Source organism: Apium graveolens, chromosome 2 (genome assembly GCF_009905375.1).
Source record: "Apium graveolens cultivar Ventura chromosome 2, ASM990537v1, whole genome shotgun sequence".
Lineage (NCBI taxonomy): Eukaryota > Viridiplantae > Streptophyta > Magnoliopsida > Apiales > Apiaceae > Apium > Apium graveolens.
Window position 1 is genome coordinate 184,248,500 of NC_133648.1, and position 15,968 is coordinate 184,264,467.

A 15,968-nucleotide genomic window follows, 5' to 3' on the forward strand; every position below is an offset into this window, starting at 1 on the left:
CATCCCGTCGACTAGTTTCTTATCCCGTTATGTCTTAATGTTTTTGTTGTATCTTGCTGCAAAAAGTGGGTCATAACACTACCAATTTACAGAATGTTCAAAATTTGAGCACAGAGATTTGTTTTGACCATTTTTTTTATATTGTGTATAAATTATAGAAGATGCAATCCCAGTAGTCGTGTAGTTTTTGGAAGTTATAATTTGTCAACTATAGGCTACAATTCTGCACAACTATATTTAACTAAGTTTAATGAGGTAATCATAAATTAAGAGCTAAATTTGAGTGGTGTTAAATAATTAAATACAAGTAGCAGAAGCATATGGGGTGATAATATGATAACAGTAACATGCTGGCATGTGTGGATACTCAGTAACATTCATGTCTGCTCAACTGCCGGCTAATCCTTATATTTTGGGGCACTCATTGTGTTCACCTTCTAATTGTTGTTTCTGTTGCTATGTACATGACTGTAGATAAGACAAAGCCCTTTGAGCAAAGTCCAGGTTACAACTTTGACAAGTTTCTTGGTGGTGTACCATGTCTTGAGAAGGTCACTGGGCAAATCTACTTTACAAAGGTAAGCTGAATTAAGTTTCTTTTGGATTTATGAGATTGGGAACATGTTATTGTACACTCACCATTATTTTTGTTTACCCTCTTTGTTCAGTATATGAGTATAGGATATGAACTCGGGAAAGTTCCATTAACTTATGACCATCTGAAGCTAATTCAACTGTATCAAGTAAGCTTTGAAGACATGAAAGAAATATTGGTTGTTCTTCGCTTGATTTTGAGCTCTCCAAACTTACAAGAACTTCAAATTTTAGTAAGTTAAACTCTAATGTTATTCGACCTCTTTGTGCTTGTTTATTTAATTGTTTATAATTATGTTACATCCCTTTCAATTATGTAGAGTTCATCGAATGCAATCGCTGCATCAGAGGCAACTAATATAAATTTTTGGGAGACAGATTACCCTATTGGTTGCACATTAAAAAATCGTAAAACGGTGAAGATTTCAGATTTATCTGGTGTGCCACGTGAGATGGAATTCCTCAATTTTTTGCTTAAAAATTTTCCGGTGCTTGGGTGATGAGCATTTTACCTGGGATATATGTTTCCTGCGGAAAATTGAACGTGGTAATAGAATTGCTGCGATTTCGAAGAGCTTCTGCCAAATCTGAAATTATATTTATTCAAGATAAAGTGTAGTAATTTTTATGCATATACGTTGGTCTCTCTTTTTTCCTTATTTGTTCTATTGGATGTTGTATTTGTTCAGATTTTTAAAGTTACCTTTATTTGATTACTTGTTATATTTTGAGTAAGACAACGCTTAACAACCAAGCTTCATTAAAATATCATGTCTTTAATACTAAAACAATGTTTTCGATCACAAAACTTTGGTGCAAAATTAACTCTCACAACACCAGTAAACCACTGTTTATAAAAGATTAAGATATTGTACCAAAGGTATTCATGCAATACGTTTGGCCAAATAAAGAGTTGTATATATCAAATCATGCCATACATTAAAATACAAAACTGTTGTGTTTAGAATTTTTTTACAAGAGTTCTACGAGCTCATTTTCATTTTTGTTGTCTATCTGGGTACACAACAACGTTTATACAACAAGTGTTGTAGGATTGGTTTTAATGTTGTACCCTACACAACGGTTTTCTGAGTTTGCAATAACTGCTGAGTAATGTCGCTTGTTATGACGAAAACAAGCAAAAGACGTTGTCTTTTTTGGATGTAATACAATGGGCTTAATCCACAATCATTGTCTGTACAATCTTAGATAACGTTTTTCGGCCGTTGTCTGATCCAACTAACAGACGGCGGCTCAATAGTCAACGGAAAAATAGGGTATCAAAAATAGGGTATCAGACAACGGACATAAACCGTTGTTGAAGCCTGTTTTCCTTGTAGTGATGCATAATGTAATGCCAGACAACCTGGGCACCCAGAATCAGTTATTTATAAACCAAAATGTAATTTGATGTAATATAAACGCTATAACAGATTATCAAGTAATGTAGAAAATGAAATGAAACTCTATTGTTGAACTCAAACAATGTTGTAAAAACTGTACAAACTTACTATCCAAGCTAAACTATTATATTTTCTATATGTATCTAATCATGTATGACAATATTTATCTATATACACAATAAGTTAGTTATGAAATAAGGTGGCAGATTGATGAGCTGGCAGTGAGTGAGCATGAGTCTGTTATTTTGCTCTTTGTTGTTGTAGGATGTATGTTAATACCCGTCAAGTTGGATTGTGGTGCAGACATTCCTAATTTTGATAACAGTTCTGCAAAGTGTGGTGAAGGAACAATCTTAGTAGGAACGTCTGCTAGCTGGTGCTTGGTAGGAAGATAAGATAGATGCAAGAAACCTTCCATTACTTTGTCACGCGTGAAATGACAATCGATCTCTATATGCTTGGTTCGATCATGGAAAATAGGATTTTTGGCTATATGCACTACTAGAAAAACATCAATAGACATCGGCTAAAAGTTGATGTCTATGAATAAAAAAATCCGATGTCTTCGTGGGTGATGTTAAAGACCCCACATTTAACATCGGTTTTAAACTAATGCGAAAAAGGACATATAACATCATTTTTTTATATGAAACCAATATTTATTCCAAGATGTTAGGTTTCTAATGCACATCTATCACTTATATATTATTATAATATGATATTTTTATCAATTTAAACATATGCCACTTAAGCAATTATTTTGAATTTTCCCCGTAAAGTGATGTTATGTGTATATTTAACATCAGTTTTTGAACTAAATCGATGTTAATAATATCTTTAACATCGGTTTGTGACTTGGAACTGATTTCTATAGTGCATGAACTGATGTCTAAAAAAATAATTAAGAATGTTTCCTTGTGTAAAATCCTCTTTAACATCGATTTTGTATTTTAAAGACTGGTATTTAACATCGGTTTTAACTGATAAACTAATGTAAATGTAACACTAAAACTGATGTATTAATATTTGATAGACATCAGTGTTTTATTTAATATAGATGTTATAAATGTTAAATTAACATCATTTTCCACTCTAATGATGTCTGATTACCTATTTTATTAATGCACATTAAAAAAATATAGATGCCAAAAATTTTCCAAGCTAATGAACTCCCAAAAAACCAATTAGTGCATAATACCATTTGTCTATATATCTAACAACCAATATTCAAAAATCAGGTACAACAATATCATCTAATCCAAACATCAAATACTAAACATTCATCCATCTATTCTAATTGTGCACTTGCTACAATATCCGACAATATTCAAACCTTCTGGTGCCAAGCTTCTAAGCTGTGTCAATCAGTGCTTCTACTTCTGAACCAAAGAAAGATCCCCTCCTATGAATCAGTGCTTCTACTATTTCAAGCAGTGCTTCTACTGTTTCAATGAGTGCTTCCACTTCCGAACCTGAAAAGTTAAGGTCCCCTAATTCTGCACCGGGAAGTATCTGGTCGCTTAGCCTTTTGGTTCACTTGTACAAATATCAAGTGTGTTTGCATTTTCAGAGGAATAATAATAGTAATGATAAATAAAATAATAAGAGAGTATTAGACATTGTTAATACTCCAAATAGCGTGCTCATTTGTCAAAGTTATAGATTAGTTTCAAACTTCTCCAGTACCATGGAATATAAATGTGTGATCGGTCAATGTCCTACCAATGAACTAAACATGGGTGATCGGCCAATGTCCTACCAATCAACTAAACATCAAGAGCTACATATTATTTACTGAAGATCCATGGCTGTGATGGTAGAAAGAATGTTTAACATAGATGACATATAAGTATATCCAACCAATGTCCATGAACTATTAAAAGCGGCTCCAAGAAACTAAATTGAGGCAATGAAAAGTCACTTGCCGTAACAGCCTGCAAGTGGATTCCCTGAGAATGCAATGCAGGAATGAACATAAACAGGACATTGTAATTTATTAACATACACACTAAGTGATTAACATTATACAGGAATTTGAAATAAAGAACAAAAACTAATTTATAGGTTGTCATAACAAGCAAATTAATATGATTCAGCAGTCTGTCTATTAAGTTCAAAAGAAAAATAGCAACAAGAGTTTCATTGTATGAAATTTGCTTACTTGCATTCCTTCTATGCCACTGATTCCAATTCCAATATTAGCTTCCAATATCAGCTACTTTCTAATAAAACAAATATACAAATAGAAGAAAGGTCAGAAAATAGTAAATATCAAATAATTATAAATTATTATCATGAGAAAAATGATTAAATGAATATTTTAATCCTAAATATTAAATAAGTTTCAAAAGCTTAGAAAAAAATTACTAGAAGAATAAAAATAGTATATTTTTATAAGTAATATAGATTACTAGTCTTGATAATAAAATATAAGGATAAAAGTAGTTTTTCTTAAATAACTTGCACATTATATTTTTTTAAAATAATACAGCTTTTAGGTAATTAGTTTATTTTAAATTATATTAATATTTATCTAGATTTATATTAGTTTATATATGAATTAGGTTTTTTGTGATTATCTTGTTCTTTATAATTATTTTATCTTAATGTAACTTATTTGTAATATTTTGCTACTTTAAGGGACTCTAAAATGGTTCTCCCGGAAGAATGGAACTCAGACTTGATTAAGATAAAATAATATTTTGTTATGTATAAGCAAGGAGGACGAGGACAAGGATCTATCGGAGAAATTTTATACAATCCTCCTTCCATGTTAACTGTTAGAATGTTTACTTCATCAATCAAATTATAACCGCCTATATAAATCACTAATCATTTTTGGCAGTAAATATTATAATTCAAATTTTAGTCACAGGTGTCTCTTGAATCACTAAAAGTAACCAGTATATTAGAGCATCTCGAATAAGGGGTTGTCAAGCTAGTTAAACTAGTTGTCAACTTTGTCAAATCATCGTATATATTAATATTTTATTTTCACTCAAATTTATATCAACTTGACAATATTCTACTCCAATAGTTAGCAACCTTTAATTATTGTCTATGTGGTCCCTTAAATTAATGTAAATGACTCATAAACTAAAAAAAAGTATTATTGATATAAACTTTTTGCATTTGTATATATATATTTTAACCATTTTAGGAAGTTGCCAAGTTTTGGCAAGCCTTGGTAGGCAACCTCTTGGCAACCATACAACTCAAATAGGTTGGCAATACACTACAAGAAAAATGCCATCAGACAACGCTTGACCAAAAAAGTGTTGCCCAGAAATTTTACACAACAGTTTTTTAAAAACCAGAAAACGGGTGTTGTGTGAATCCCTTTACTACAATAGGTTTAAAACTGTTGTCTAGCATATCGTATCAGACAACCGTTTTATGAGATAAGGTGTTGTTTAAATAAAAAGATTTCATCATTGCTATAATGCTTTAAAAACTATTGTCTAGGTAATCGACACAGACAAGCCTTTCTAAAGATATGTTGTGCAAATGAGGTAGTTTGTACAACAGTTTAATTTTGCATTGTCTGAAAGTAATGGAGACAACGTTGTGAAACACCGTTGTTGGAATGAGACAAGTGTTTTCTCAATGGATTAGTTAAGCTGGAATCAAACAACGTACTTCCATTGTGTTGTCTAAATATCACTTGACATACAAGTGTTTTTATTCTGTTGTATGTCACGACATCACACAAGCGTTTTGCTCATAAAACCATTGTCACTTGTATTGGTGAGCTGGTATAATGAGAGACGTTCATTAAGAGGAGATGAGGTGGCACCATGTGATTGGTGAAAAAACATTCACTTGGATTGCTGAGTTGGTGTAATAAGAGCAGTTGATTGAAAGTATATTTAATATCAGCCATTAGATTAAAAAACGCTGCTACGCTTACACAACAGCTTTTGTTCAAATAAATGTTGTCAATGTTCATCTAAGACAACCTTTTTTCATAGAAAACCGTTGTCTGTAAGTCTGATTCTTGAAATTTCAGAAGCATTGCTTGTGATGAGGTGGCACCATGTGATTGGTGAAAAAACATTCACTTGGATTGTTGAGTTGGTGTAATTAGAGCCGTTGATTAAAAGTAGATTTAATATCAGCCGCAGGATTTAAAAAAGTTGATCATCTAAAACAACGGTTTTTTTTCAAAAAACTGTTGTAACATCCAACCATACGGATGTTAAGAAATACTCATTTTAGTCACATGAAAAAAGTATTAAAAAATTTGAAATTCATCTCGAATGTCAGGATTAGAAAAATCTGGTAAAAGTACCCCTCCCGACAACGAGACTCGTTCCCGATTTACAGGATTAATTTTTTAAAATGATTTTTCGATGATCCAACCGTACGGATGTTAGGATATATCGATTTTAGTCATAAGAAAAAATTATTAAAAAATTTGAAATTCATTTTGCATGCCAGGATTAGAAAAATCTGGTAAAAGTACCCCTCCCGACAACGAGACTCGTTCCCGATTTACAAGATTAATTTTTTAAAATGATTTTTCGACGATCCAACCGTACGGATGTTAGGATATATCGATTTTAGTAATAAGAAAAAATTATTAAAAAATTTGAAATTCATTTTGCATGTCAGGATTAGAAAAATTTGGTAAAAGTACCCCTCCCGACAATGAGACTCGTTCCCGATTTACAGGATTAATTTTTTAAAATGATTTTTCGACGATCCAACCGTACGGATGTTAGCATATATCGATTTTAGTCATACGAAAAAATTATTAAAAAATTTGAAATTCATTTTGCATGCCAGGATTAGAAAAATCTGGTAAAAGTACCCCTCCCGACAACGAGACTCGTTCCCGATTTACAGGATTAATTTTTTAAAATGATTTTTCGACGATCCAACCGTACGGATGTTAGGATATATTGATTTTAGTCATACGAAAAAATTATTAAAAAATTTGAAATTCATTTTGCATGCCAGGATTAGAAAAATCTGGTAAAAGTACCCCTCCCGACAACGAGACTCGTTCCCGATTTACAGGATTAATTTTTTAAAATGATTTTTTGACGATCCAACCGTACGGATGTTAGGATATATCGATTTTAGTCATACGAAAAAATTATTAAAAAATTTCAAATTCATTTTGCATGCCAGGATTAGAAAAATCTGGTAAAAGTACCCCTCCCGACAATGAGACTCGTTCCCGATTTACAGGATTAATTTTTTAAAATGATTTTTCGACGATCCAACCGTACGGATGTTAGGATATATCGATTTTAGTCATACGAAAAAATTATTAAAAAATTTGAAATTCATTTTGCATGACAGGATTAGAAAAATCTAGTAAAAGTACCCCTCCCGACAACGAGACTCGTTCCCAATTTACAGGATTAATTTTTTAAAATGATTTTTCGACGATCCAACCGTACGGATGTTAGGATATATCGATTTTAGTCATACGAAAAAATTATTAAAAAAATTGAAATTCATTTTGCATGCCAGGATTAGAAAAATCTGGTTAAAGTACCCCTCCCGACAACGAGACTCGTTCCCGATTTACAGGATTAATTTTTTAAAATGATTTTTCGACGATCCAACCGTACGGATGTTGGGATATATCGATTTTAGTCATAAGAAAAAATTATTAAATTCATCTTGAATGACGAAAATAGAAAAATCTGGTAAAATCACTACTTCCAAACACAAGATTCGTTCCCGACTACCAATATAATTTTTTTGTATAATTTTTTCAACGATCCAACCGTGTGAATGTTAAGATATATTGATTGAAGTCATATACACAAATTATCAAATATAAATATATGAATATATATATGTGTAAAATAGTTTTTAATATTTAATTTACTTAAATTTTAATAAAAATTCTATTGAAATATAAGCTGTATAAGGGCAAAACATGTGAAAATTGAAGCGGCAAATGGACCGCTCTTTCCCATTTTTCCCCAAATGACACCCCGCCTTAACAAATAGTGCAGTCTAATTGCTTCACAGATCTGAATGTCTCTCTCTCATCTCTCTCTTCCTTTCTCTCTCCCCCGCTCTTCTCCCTGTCTACTCTCCTGGTTATGCAAAATTTATACATACATAAATGTTTATTTTGATTTTAGCCTTTTTTGATTGATTTGTATGTTCATTTTCCCCTAATCTTCCCAATTCTAGGGCTCAAACTCAAAATTTTCTCCATTAAAATCAATGGCATCTTCACTCTGAAGAACTCTATTTTGTTCTCTTTTCTCAATATCTCGTACAAAACTATCTCATATTACTACTAAAATCTCTTCTCTCTCTCGTATTGCACTGACTCGTCGAGAAACATGTCCGATTTAGAAATGGAAAATGTACCTGACTCGCCACTTGACTCAGTAGTTGACTCAGTAACTGACAGTTCCCAAGGTGGAAGGCTCTCAGAGACCTGCTTCTGTTGAGTACTCGATCGAAAAGGGCCTCGATTACGACATTTATAAGATCTAAATTCTTCTATTTAGGGGGCAATTGATCTTCTATTGGCCGTATACAAGAGGAAATTTAAGTTTTTAGGGGGTTATTTGACCTATGGATATAAGGTATGCATACTGTCTTGAGCTGAATTCATTATTTTCTTAACATTGTCTTGAACTGAATTCATTCTTTTCATTAACTGAAATGGCTTCTTATCTTTTTGTTGATAAAAATTATGCGAGACTTATTTTTAATTACCTAGCAGGACTTCTCACCTTACACCTGTCAGTAGATTACTAGAGAGTAGGATGAATTTTAACTTGGTTAATAAATCTGATAATTACATTTCATCTCTAGTTTTGCCAAAAGAAACAAACTTTGAATGGGTATGACTTCTGATCATCTAGAAATTTAGTGGCTTCTTGTTTAGCAATTATTTTGCCATTAGATCAGCAATGCGGCAGCTTTGGAATGGTGGTAGATGTGTACATTAGAATGTTATCATGAGTGTGGAGAATATACAAGTCCAGTGCTTTAGGAGCTCCATGTAATTTGTACTTCCGGCTCCTAGATAGGATCTTTTTTGTTTAGTTTAGTTGACCGAGAGAAGCAATAGTTTTGTGTACTAGCCGTAATGGTATTTGTGTAGATTTAGGGAACTTTATACGAGAGCGTGACCGTGATTGTCCCATCCACAACTTATAATCCTTGCTGCCGACATGCCTTTGTACAAATACAAATAACAAAGATTCTTTATGGACCCTCATGATCTGATCAGGTGTTTATTTTATGTAGCATGTCATCTTTATCCTTAATCGGACATACATGAACTGTATTTTTATTCCAATGCAAACAATTTTTTTTGCTTCACTTGTCAGCAATGCATCAAACTTTTAAATTGCAGTGTGGTTGTGTAAAATCATTCATACTTCTTCTTTTGTTAACATACATTCTCTGCGGTGTATCTGTGTGTCTGTGTTCTTTTCATACATAGATGGGAGAATTGAAACATTTTTTTCATGAGCATAAGCTGATACTAAATGAAGTTGAGTCTGTTGTCAGCAAGGATGTTGATTGTGTTAGTGCAGACAGCCAATAAACAAACTCATTGACGCATTTTATACGTGCAACACTACCGCTACTGATGGTTGTTCATCAAGTAACTGTGCAGGTTTCTTTTTACATAAAACTTGTTCTGAGTTGCCCTCAACATCTACACACCCTATGATCCCCCAACACCCTCTAAGCCTCATTGCGCGTCCATATAGAAAACAACTGCTTTACCCTTGTGATGCTTGTGGAGGTTTATCTCAGGGCTTTATGTATGTTTCTGAAAACCGATTTTTTTGTCTGAAATGTGTAGCATCCCAACTTAAATTTCTAGAGGACCATATCTTTCTTCATCAAGGTCACAAGCACCCATTAACCCTAGTCCAAACAACTGCTTTGTTACTGTGTCATGCTTGTAACACTACATCTATAGACTTGTCCTATATTTGTACCATATGTTCTTTCTGGATACACAAGAGTTGTGCCGATGCACCCATCAAGTGTAATGTTGAGGTTGATGTACAATTTTCTCCTATTATTTTTTATATCTTTACTATTGATTACTTCTTATATAAATTTCTAGTTCTACTTGGAGTTATTCTGACAGAATTGTGTTCTTTCTTTTGCAAAAGTAACGATGATGAAGTAGATAGCGGCGAGTCCAGGTTGATGCAATTTCCAGCACATGATAAAGCATCACTATATAAAATGATGCAGCAATGTATAATGAAGGCAACAAATGCTCTGCATAATTCTGCCACTACCGCGGAAACTTCACCTCATATAGACTGTTGGGGCCATGAACACCAGCTAGAACTCGGAAACTTCGACTTTCTCTACAGATTGTCGGGATAGATGATTTGAAAAAGGAGGTTGACAAAAGAGGAAAAGATGAAGCTGTTACAAGCAGGACCTCCCAATCTTCACCAAGAGAAACTGCGAGGAAAGGTGGTATCTTTAGAAAGCAGGACATTGACAGTCTCTTCATGGAAGTGAGCCAGGTGACACTATGGGCATTTGTTTATTTTCTATTATGTCTTGGTTTGATTTCACTTTATATTAAGAGATCCAGTTCTTTGTTTTTCTTATAATGCAGGAAGGAAAAGAATATTAACTTAAGAGTGGTTGTCGATTTATTTTGAAGATTGTTTTCTCCAGATTGGGAAATTGCCTATCACATGTTGTAATGATATTGCAAGGACAACATAGCTCTTGCGGAAGACGTGAAGAGAACCTGAAAAGGCCAAGTGAGCTCTGAGTAGCCAACATCAAATCCTTGTAGACTCTATATTTTCTTTAATTTTTAGTAGAAATCTTAGACTCATGAAGGCAGTGATATCAATATGCTTTTAGCTTTTGTATAACTATGTTGTTGTGATTTTCGATCATGGATTAACTTTAGAACTTTTGTTTAGATTTGCAAAGTTAATTTCATTTGATTACTTGTTATATTTTGTGTAAGACAACGCTTTTAAGAACCAAGCTTCATTAAAATATCATGTCTTTAATACTAAAACAATGCTTTCGAACACAAAACTTTGGTGCAAAATTAACTCTCACAACACTAGTAAACCATTGTCTATATAATATTAAGATATTGTATCAAAGGTATTCATGCAATACGTTTGGACAAATAAACAGTTGTATGTATCTGATCATGCCATACATTAAAATCCAAAACTGTTGTGTGTAGAAATTTATTACAAGAGTTCTACGAGCTCAATTTCATTTTTGTTGTCTATCTGAATACACAACAACGTTTATACAACAATAAGTGTTGTAGGATTGGTTTTAATGTTATACCTTACACAACGGTTTTCTGAGTTTATGAGAACCCTTGAGGAATGTCGCTTGTTACGACGAAAACAAGCAAAAAACGTTGTCTTTTCTGGATGTAATACAACGGGCTTAATCCATAATTATTGTCTGTATAATCTCAGACAATGTTTTTTAGACGTTGTCTGATCCAACTAACAGACGGCGGCTCAATAGTCAACGGAAAAATAGGGTATCAGACAACGGACATAAACCGTTGTTGAAGCTTGTTTTCCTTGTAGTGACAAAGGATGTCATGCCACATAAGATTTGACAACCCCTTGAAAACCTCTATTGGAGATTCTTTTAACAGGACAAACTCACACACAATTGGGTACATAGAGTTAACTCATTTATTTCCACAAGAATGTTACATTCATATTCTGTCTTACTCTTTTCTTTATCATCACTAACATATACATGAAATGAAGCTTTTGGGTATCACAATATGTTGAGGCAAATGACGGTACCTTGTAATTATCAAACAAGTGACTTGAACCTTTAAAATGTTGCCACCTTCTAGCTCTCCAGTAAATGTATTCATTGATCAGACTACTTACAAATGACATGTCTTGGCTACTTACAGGCTATAATTTCACTTGTTTGAGTTGCTGGACCTATAAAAAGTCTTGGTTGAGCTTTGAAGGCAGTGTTAAGGTCTCTTAACGCCTCATGTAGATGGTCATAGAGTATCTTTGGAGAGCATTGATAACGATTGTGTATTCTATTGGCTAGCTCCTTTAGAACTGTTAATATTTCTTCAGCAAGGCGAGTGCACAGATCTTTAAAGAGGGCCCGAACATGTCGTGGAGTCTACAGTTAAAAGAATTACTTGAAATATGAAGTGGAAACAACATTTTTATAGTGAAAATTAAATGGATAGTCTGATCTATTTCCTTTTATAATCATTTTTCCAAACTATATACAAATTTGTCATATATGAAAAGTTTAGAAGAAAATTTCTTTTAACAACTCGTTCTTAAGAAATTTTCTTAAACTAATTTAGGTTCATATTTACAGTACAAATATGAGCCATTGTATATAACTATCAAGTGTTCATAGTTTTAATCTTTGCCAAAATGTTAAAGATAGAACTGTTTGTCTACCTGGATTTCAGTTTGTATACATCCATAAAGAGCAACAATTGTATATATAAAATGGCAAATTACGCCTCCTAATTTTACGTATTGTTTCCCAGGAAAATGTTTGTGTCTAGAATGCCTAGGCTCCCACCTCGCATGTAATGCCTGTTTAATTCAATTGAAACAATTAGATAAACAAGTACTATGCTACATGGATTAAGTCACATCATGTTCACTGTATCTGTAAGGTTGTATCATAAACTCACCAAGGTCTCATCAGTAGAATTCGAGTCCAGGATAGCTTTATACCCCAGGAAAACTGGATATTCTTCAGGCTCATCTTCATTAATGTCTGGTGCTTCATTATTGAAGTATCCAGAGACACATGCTGAATATTTCTTAGTTAGTATAACCAATTAGATTATCAACTATTTATATATTGGGCGACAGAAAGCCGCGGGTAATTGAAAGAAGTAAACTATACTTCTTGTATCTCTTTGTTACAGCTAACAAATTTAGAATCCATTGTCACTAGATTACCCTGTAAAGAGCATATAGTACCTCTTGTGATTACACACACCAACTACTACTACTATGTATAATATAGACTGTTTAAGATGTAAAACGAGAGAAAACAAATATGCTTGAACTGGAAGCTTATCTTATTAATGAAACTGCAGAACAACTTATTAGTAAAGAAAGTAACAAACGTGGCTACAAATAAGGGCTACGTTTAGACCATGACAAACCAACTCTCCTAAAGAAACTAGAATTCTATGACTTATTCATGCTAATCCTACAAATACTCCATGACCCAAGAGACCAGATCAATGTGCCATATAACACCCAGCTGTTACAAATAATAAAACAAATAAATAGACAAGACTCAAATTAAATAAAATCCAACAAACACCCCCTTAATTTGAAGCTTGTCCTGACAGCTCTTTCACCCCGAGCAGATTCCTCATTCGTTCGAACTTGATAGTAGTCAGTCCTTTTGTTAATATATCTGCTCGTTGCATATCAGAACTCACGTGCTTTATGACAATTTCCTTCCTTTCAACACACTCGCAAATAAAATGGTAACGTATGTCTATGTGTTTGCTTCTACCATGAAAAACCGGATTCTTGGCGAGATCAATAGCAGATTTGTTATCAATGTGTAACACAACAGGACCCATATCAACACCTGTTAAAGCTCCAAGTAAGTTGCGCAACCAAATTGCTTGACATGCCGCTGCTGTGGCAGCCATGAATTCTGCCTCGCATGAGGACAGAGCAACGCATCTTTGTTTACGTGATATCCAGGTTATCAGACTATCATCCAGGTAGAACACCATAGCACCTGTGCTTTTCCGATTATCTGTTTGGCCTCCCAGATCACTATCAGAATACCCACTGAGATTATTGTTACCAGCTTTCCTCGAATAAGCCAAGCCAAAGTGCAGAGTCTGATAAGTTGCATTTTATACCACTTAGAACGTCTTAAAATGGCTTAAATTGGTGTCTTGAAATCAAGTATTTTGTGTATTTGATGCGTTTTTCTAGTGTTTATGCATTTCAGGGTATTAGTTGCATTTTGGGGGAGGAATCATCAAGAATAAGCCTTGGCATGTGTTCACCATTGCGAGAGGAAAGGAATGGGCAGATTACGGCGAAGAAACGGAGCAAACCTGGATTTTTTCCAGTAGAGGCCTGCGCGCCCGCGCAGCAATGCTGAGCGGCCGCGCAGCAACCTGCGCGCCCGCGCAGCTATGCTGAGCGGCCGCGCAGGGTCGGGGAAAAAGATAAATTATTTTAGGCTTCTACTTCTGTTTGGCTTCCAACTTCTATGTAATCTGAGTTTTATGGGACTATTATATAGGTAGATTTGAGACGTTTTTCACAGAGAGTATTAAGGAGATTATGTTTTAGATTGTGTTTTACGCAAGAAGCGAAGGAGATAAGGAAGAAGACCGATTTAGCACACCGCAACGAAGAGGAAGCATATATTCTTGTGATTCTTATTTCGTTGTAACGTTGGATGCTAGTTTTCTTGCTTTGACTTATCTACTCTTGTGACGTACTCAGTTTTAATATAATTAGTTTAGTTATTATTTTCTTGTGTTTGTTTGTCATGATTTCATATGAACCCATGATGGCGATAAGTTCTATTATGGGCTAATCGTGATCATGGGGTTGCAACGGATTTATTATGGAATTCTTTAGTTAATTGTTTAATACTTTAGTGTGTGATGATTGCATGATATCTAGTATTGGTTGTGCATATTCGTCTTATGTGCGTCACGAACATATAAGATAGGGTGTTAATCTCTTGTGAAGCGACGGTGGATCTCGAGATTTAGAACTTGCCATGCTAGCATAGGTTCATGTACGTTGTGCATGATTAGTGGGTAATTCTAACAGTTTTATTTGCCCTATGTAATCAAAAAGGGATAACTTGTGCTTAAATCGTTGTGTTGTCAATTTCTGTAGATATATAGGAACTCAACATAATTGATGACTATTCAACTTCTATCTTAATTGTGGATGCTTGGTAGAATGGTATTAGTACAATGAAAGTTGGCTTTTATCAGTTTCGTGTTATTCGGTTAATATCATCACTGTCACATGCTAAAGGTAATAACAATGGCTATAGAAGGAAGTAATAATGAAGTTGTGATCTCATGAGTGTTTTATTATTGATAAATTGAAGTGTTAGTTAAGTGGTTAATTAAGTAGTTAATTATAGTTAATATTTAATCAACAATTTTAAGTGTTATTATCTTAACATTGAGAAGTAGTCATACATTGGTGAGTGAGTTAAATTAGACAATAAATTAGTCTGAGTCTCTGAGGGAACGAACTAGAAAGTATTCTATATTACTTGCGAACGCGTATACTTGCGTGAATATTAGTGCGTGATTTCGCCCTAACAAGTTTTTGGCGCCGCTGCCGGGGACTCGGCGTATTTGTTTAGTTTATGTACTTACCATCATTGGTCATTAGGACTCAGTGATTAGGACGTAGTAGTTAATTACTCTTTTCGGTTGTGTTTCAGGTACTTTAGCAAGCGTTTATGCAAACTCGTTCTCGTGCTCGCAAGAGGACCTTAGATACAGCTGAGGAGAAAGACGAAGTTCTTGATTCACCGGAGAAGTTAGATTTTGAGGATTCGGATTCAGGAACTGAGCAGAAAGAACCAGTAAACATGGGAGATCGTATTGTTCAAGCTGATCCAGCTCTTATGGATTTCTCTCGGCCAAAAATTGATGACATTCAGTCAAGCATCCTTCATCCGGCTATTCAAGCTAACACCTTTGAAATCAAGCCGGGCACTATTCAGATGGTGCAGAATTCTGTTTCTTTTAGAGGAGCGGCAACTGAAGACCCCTACATGCATATAAGGAATTTTGTCGAGATCTGCAGCACTTTTAAGTATAATGGCGTGACTGATGAGGCTATCAAGTTGAGGCTTTTCCCATTCTCACTGAGGGATAAGGCTAAAGACTGGTTACATTCTGAACCAGCTGGGTCCATCACTACGTGGCAAGATCTTGCGCAAAAGTTTCTGGTGAAGTTTTATCCAATGGCAAAGACTGCT

At 34.2% G+C, this 15,968-nt stretch overlaps 1 protein-coding gene across 1 annotated transcript; it reads left to right on the forward strand.

The window, feature by feature from the left end:
- Window positions 1–464: 464 nt before the first annotated feature.
- LOC141695723 (F-box/FBD/LRR-repeat protein At1g13570-like) lies at window positions 465–1,094 on the forward strand. The gene is made up of 3 exons (XM_074499949.1): window positions 465–578; window positions 669–827; window positions 915–1,094. Exons 1-3 carry the CDS (start codon window positions 465–467, stop codon window positions 1,092–1,094), a joined length of 453 nt encoding a protein of 150 aa, XP_074356050.1.
- Window positions 1,095–15,968: the final 14,874 nt, after the last annotated feature.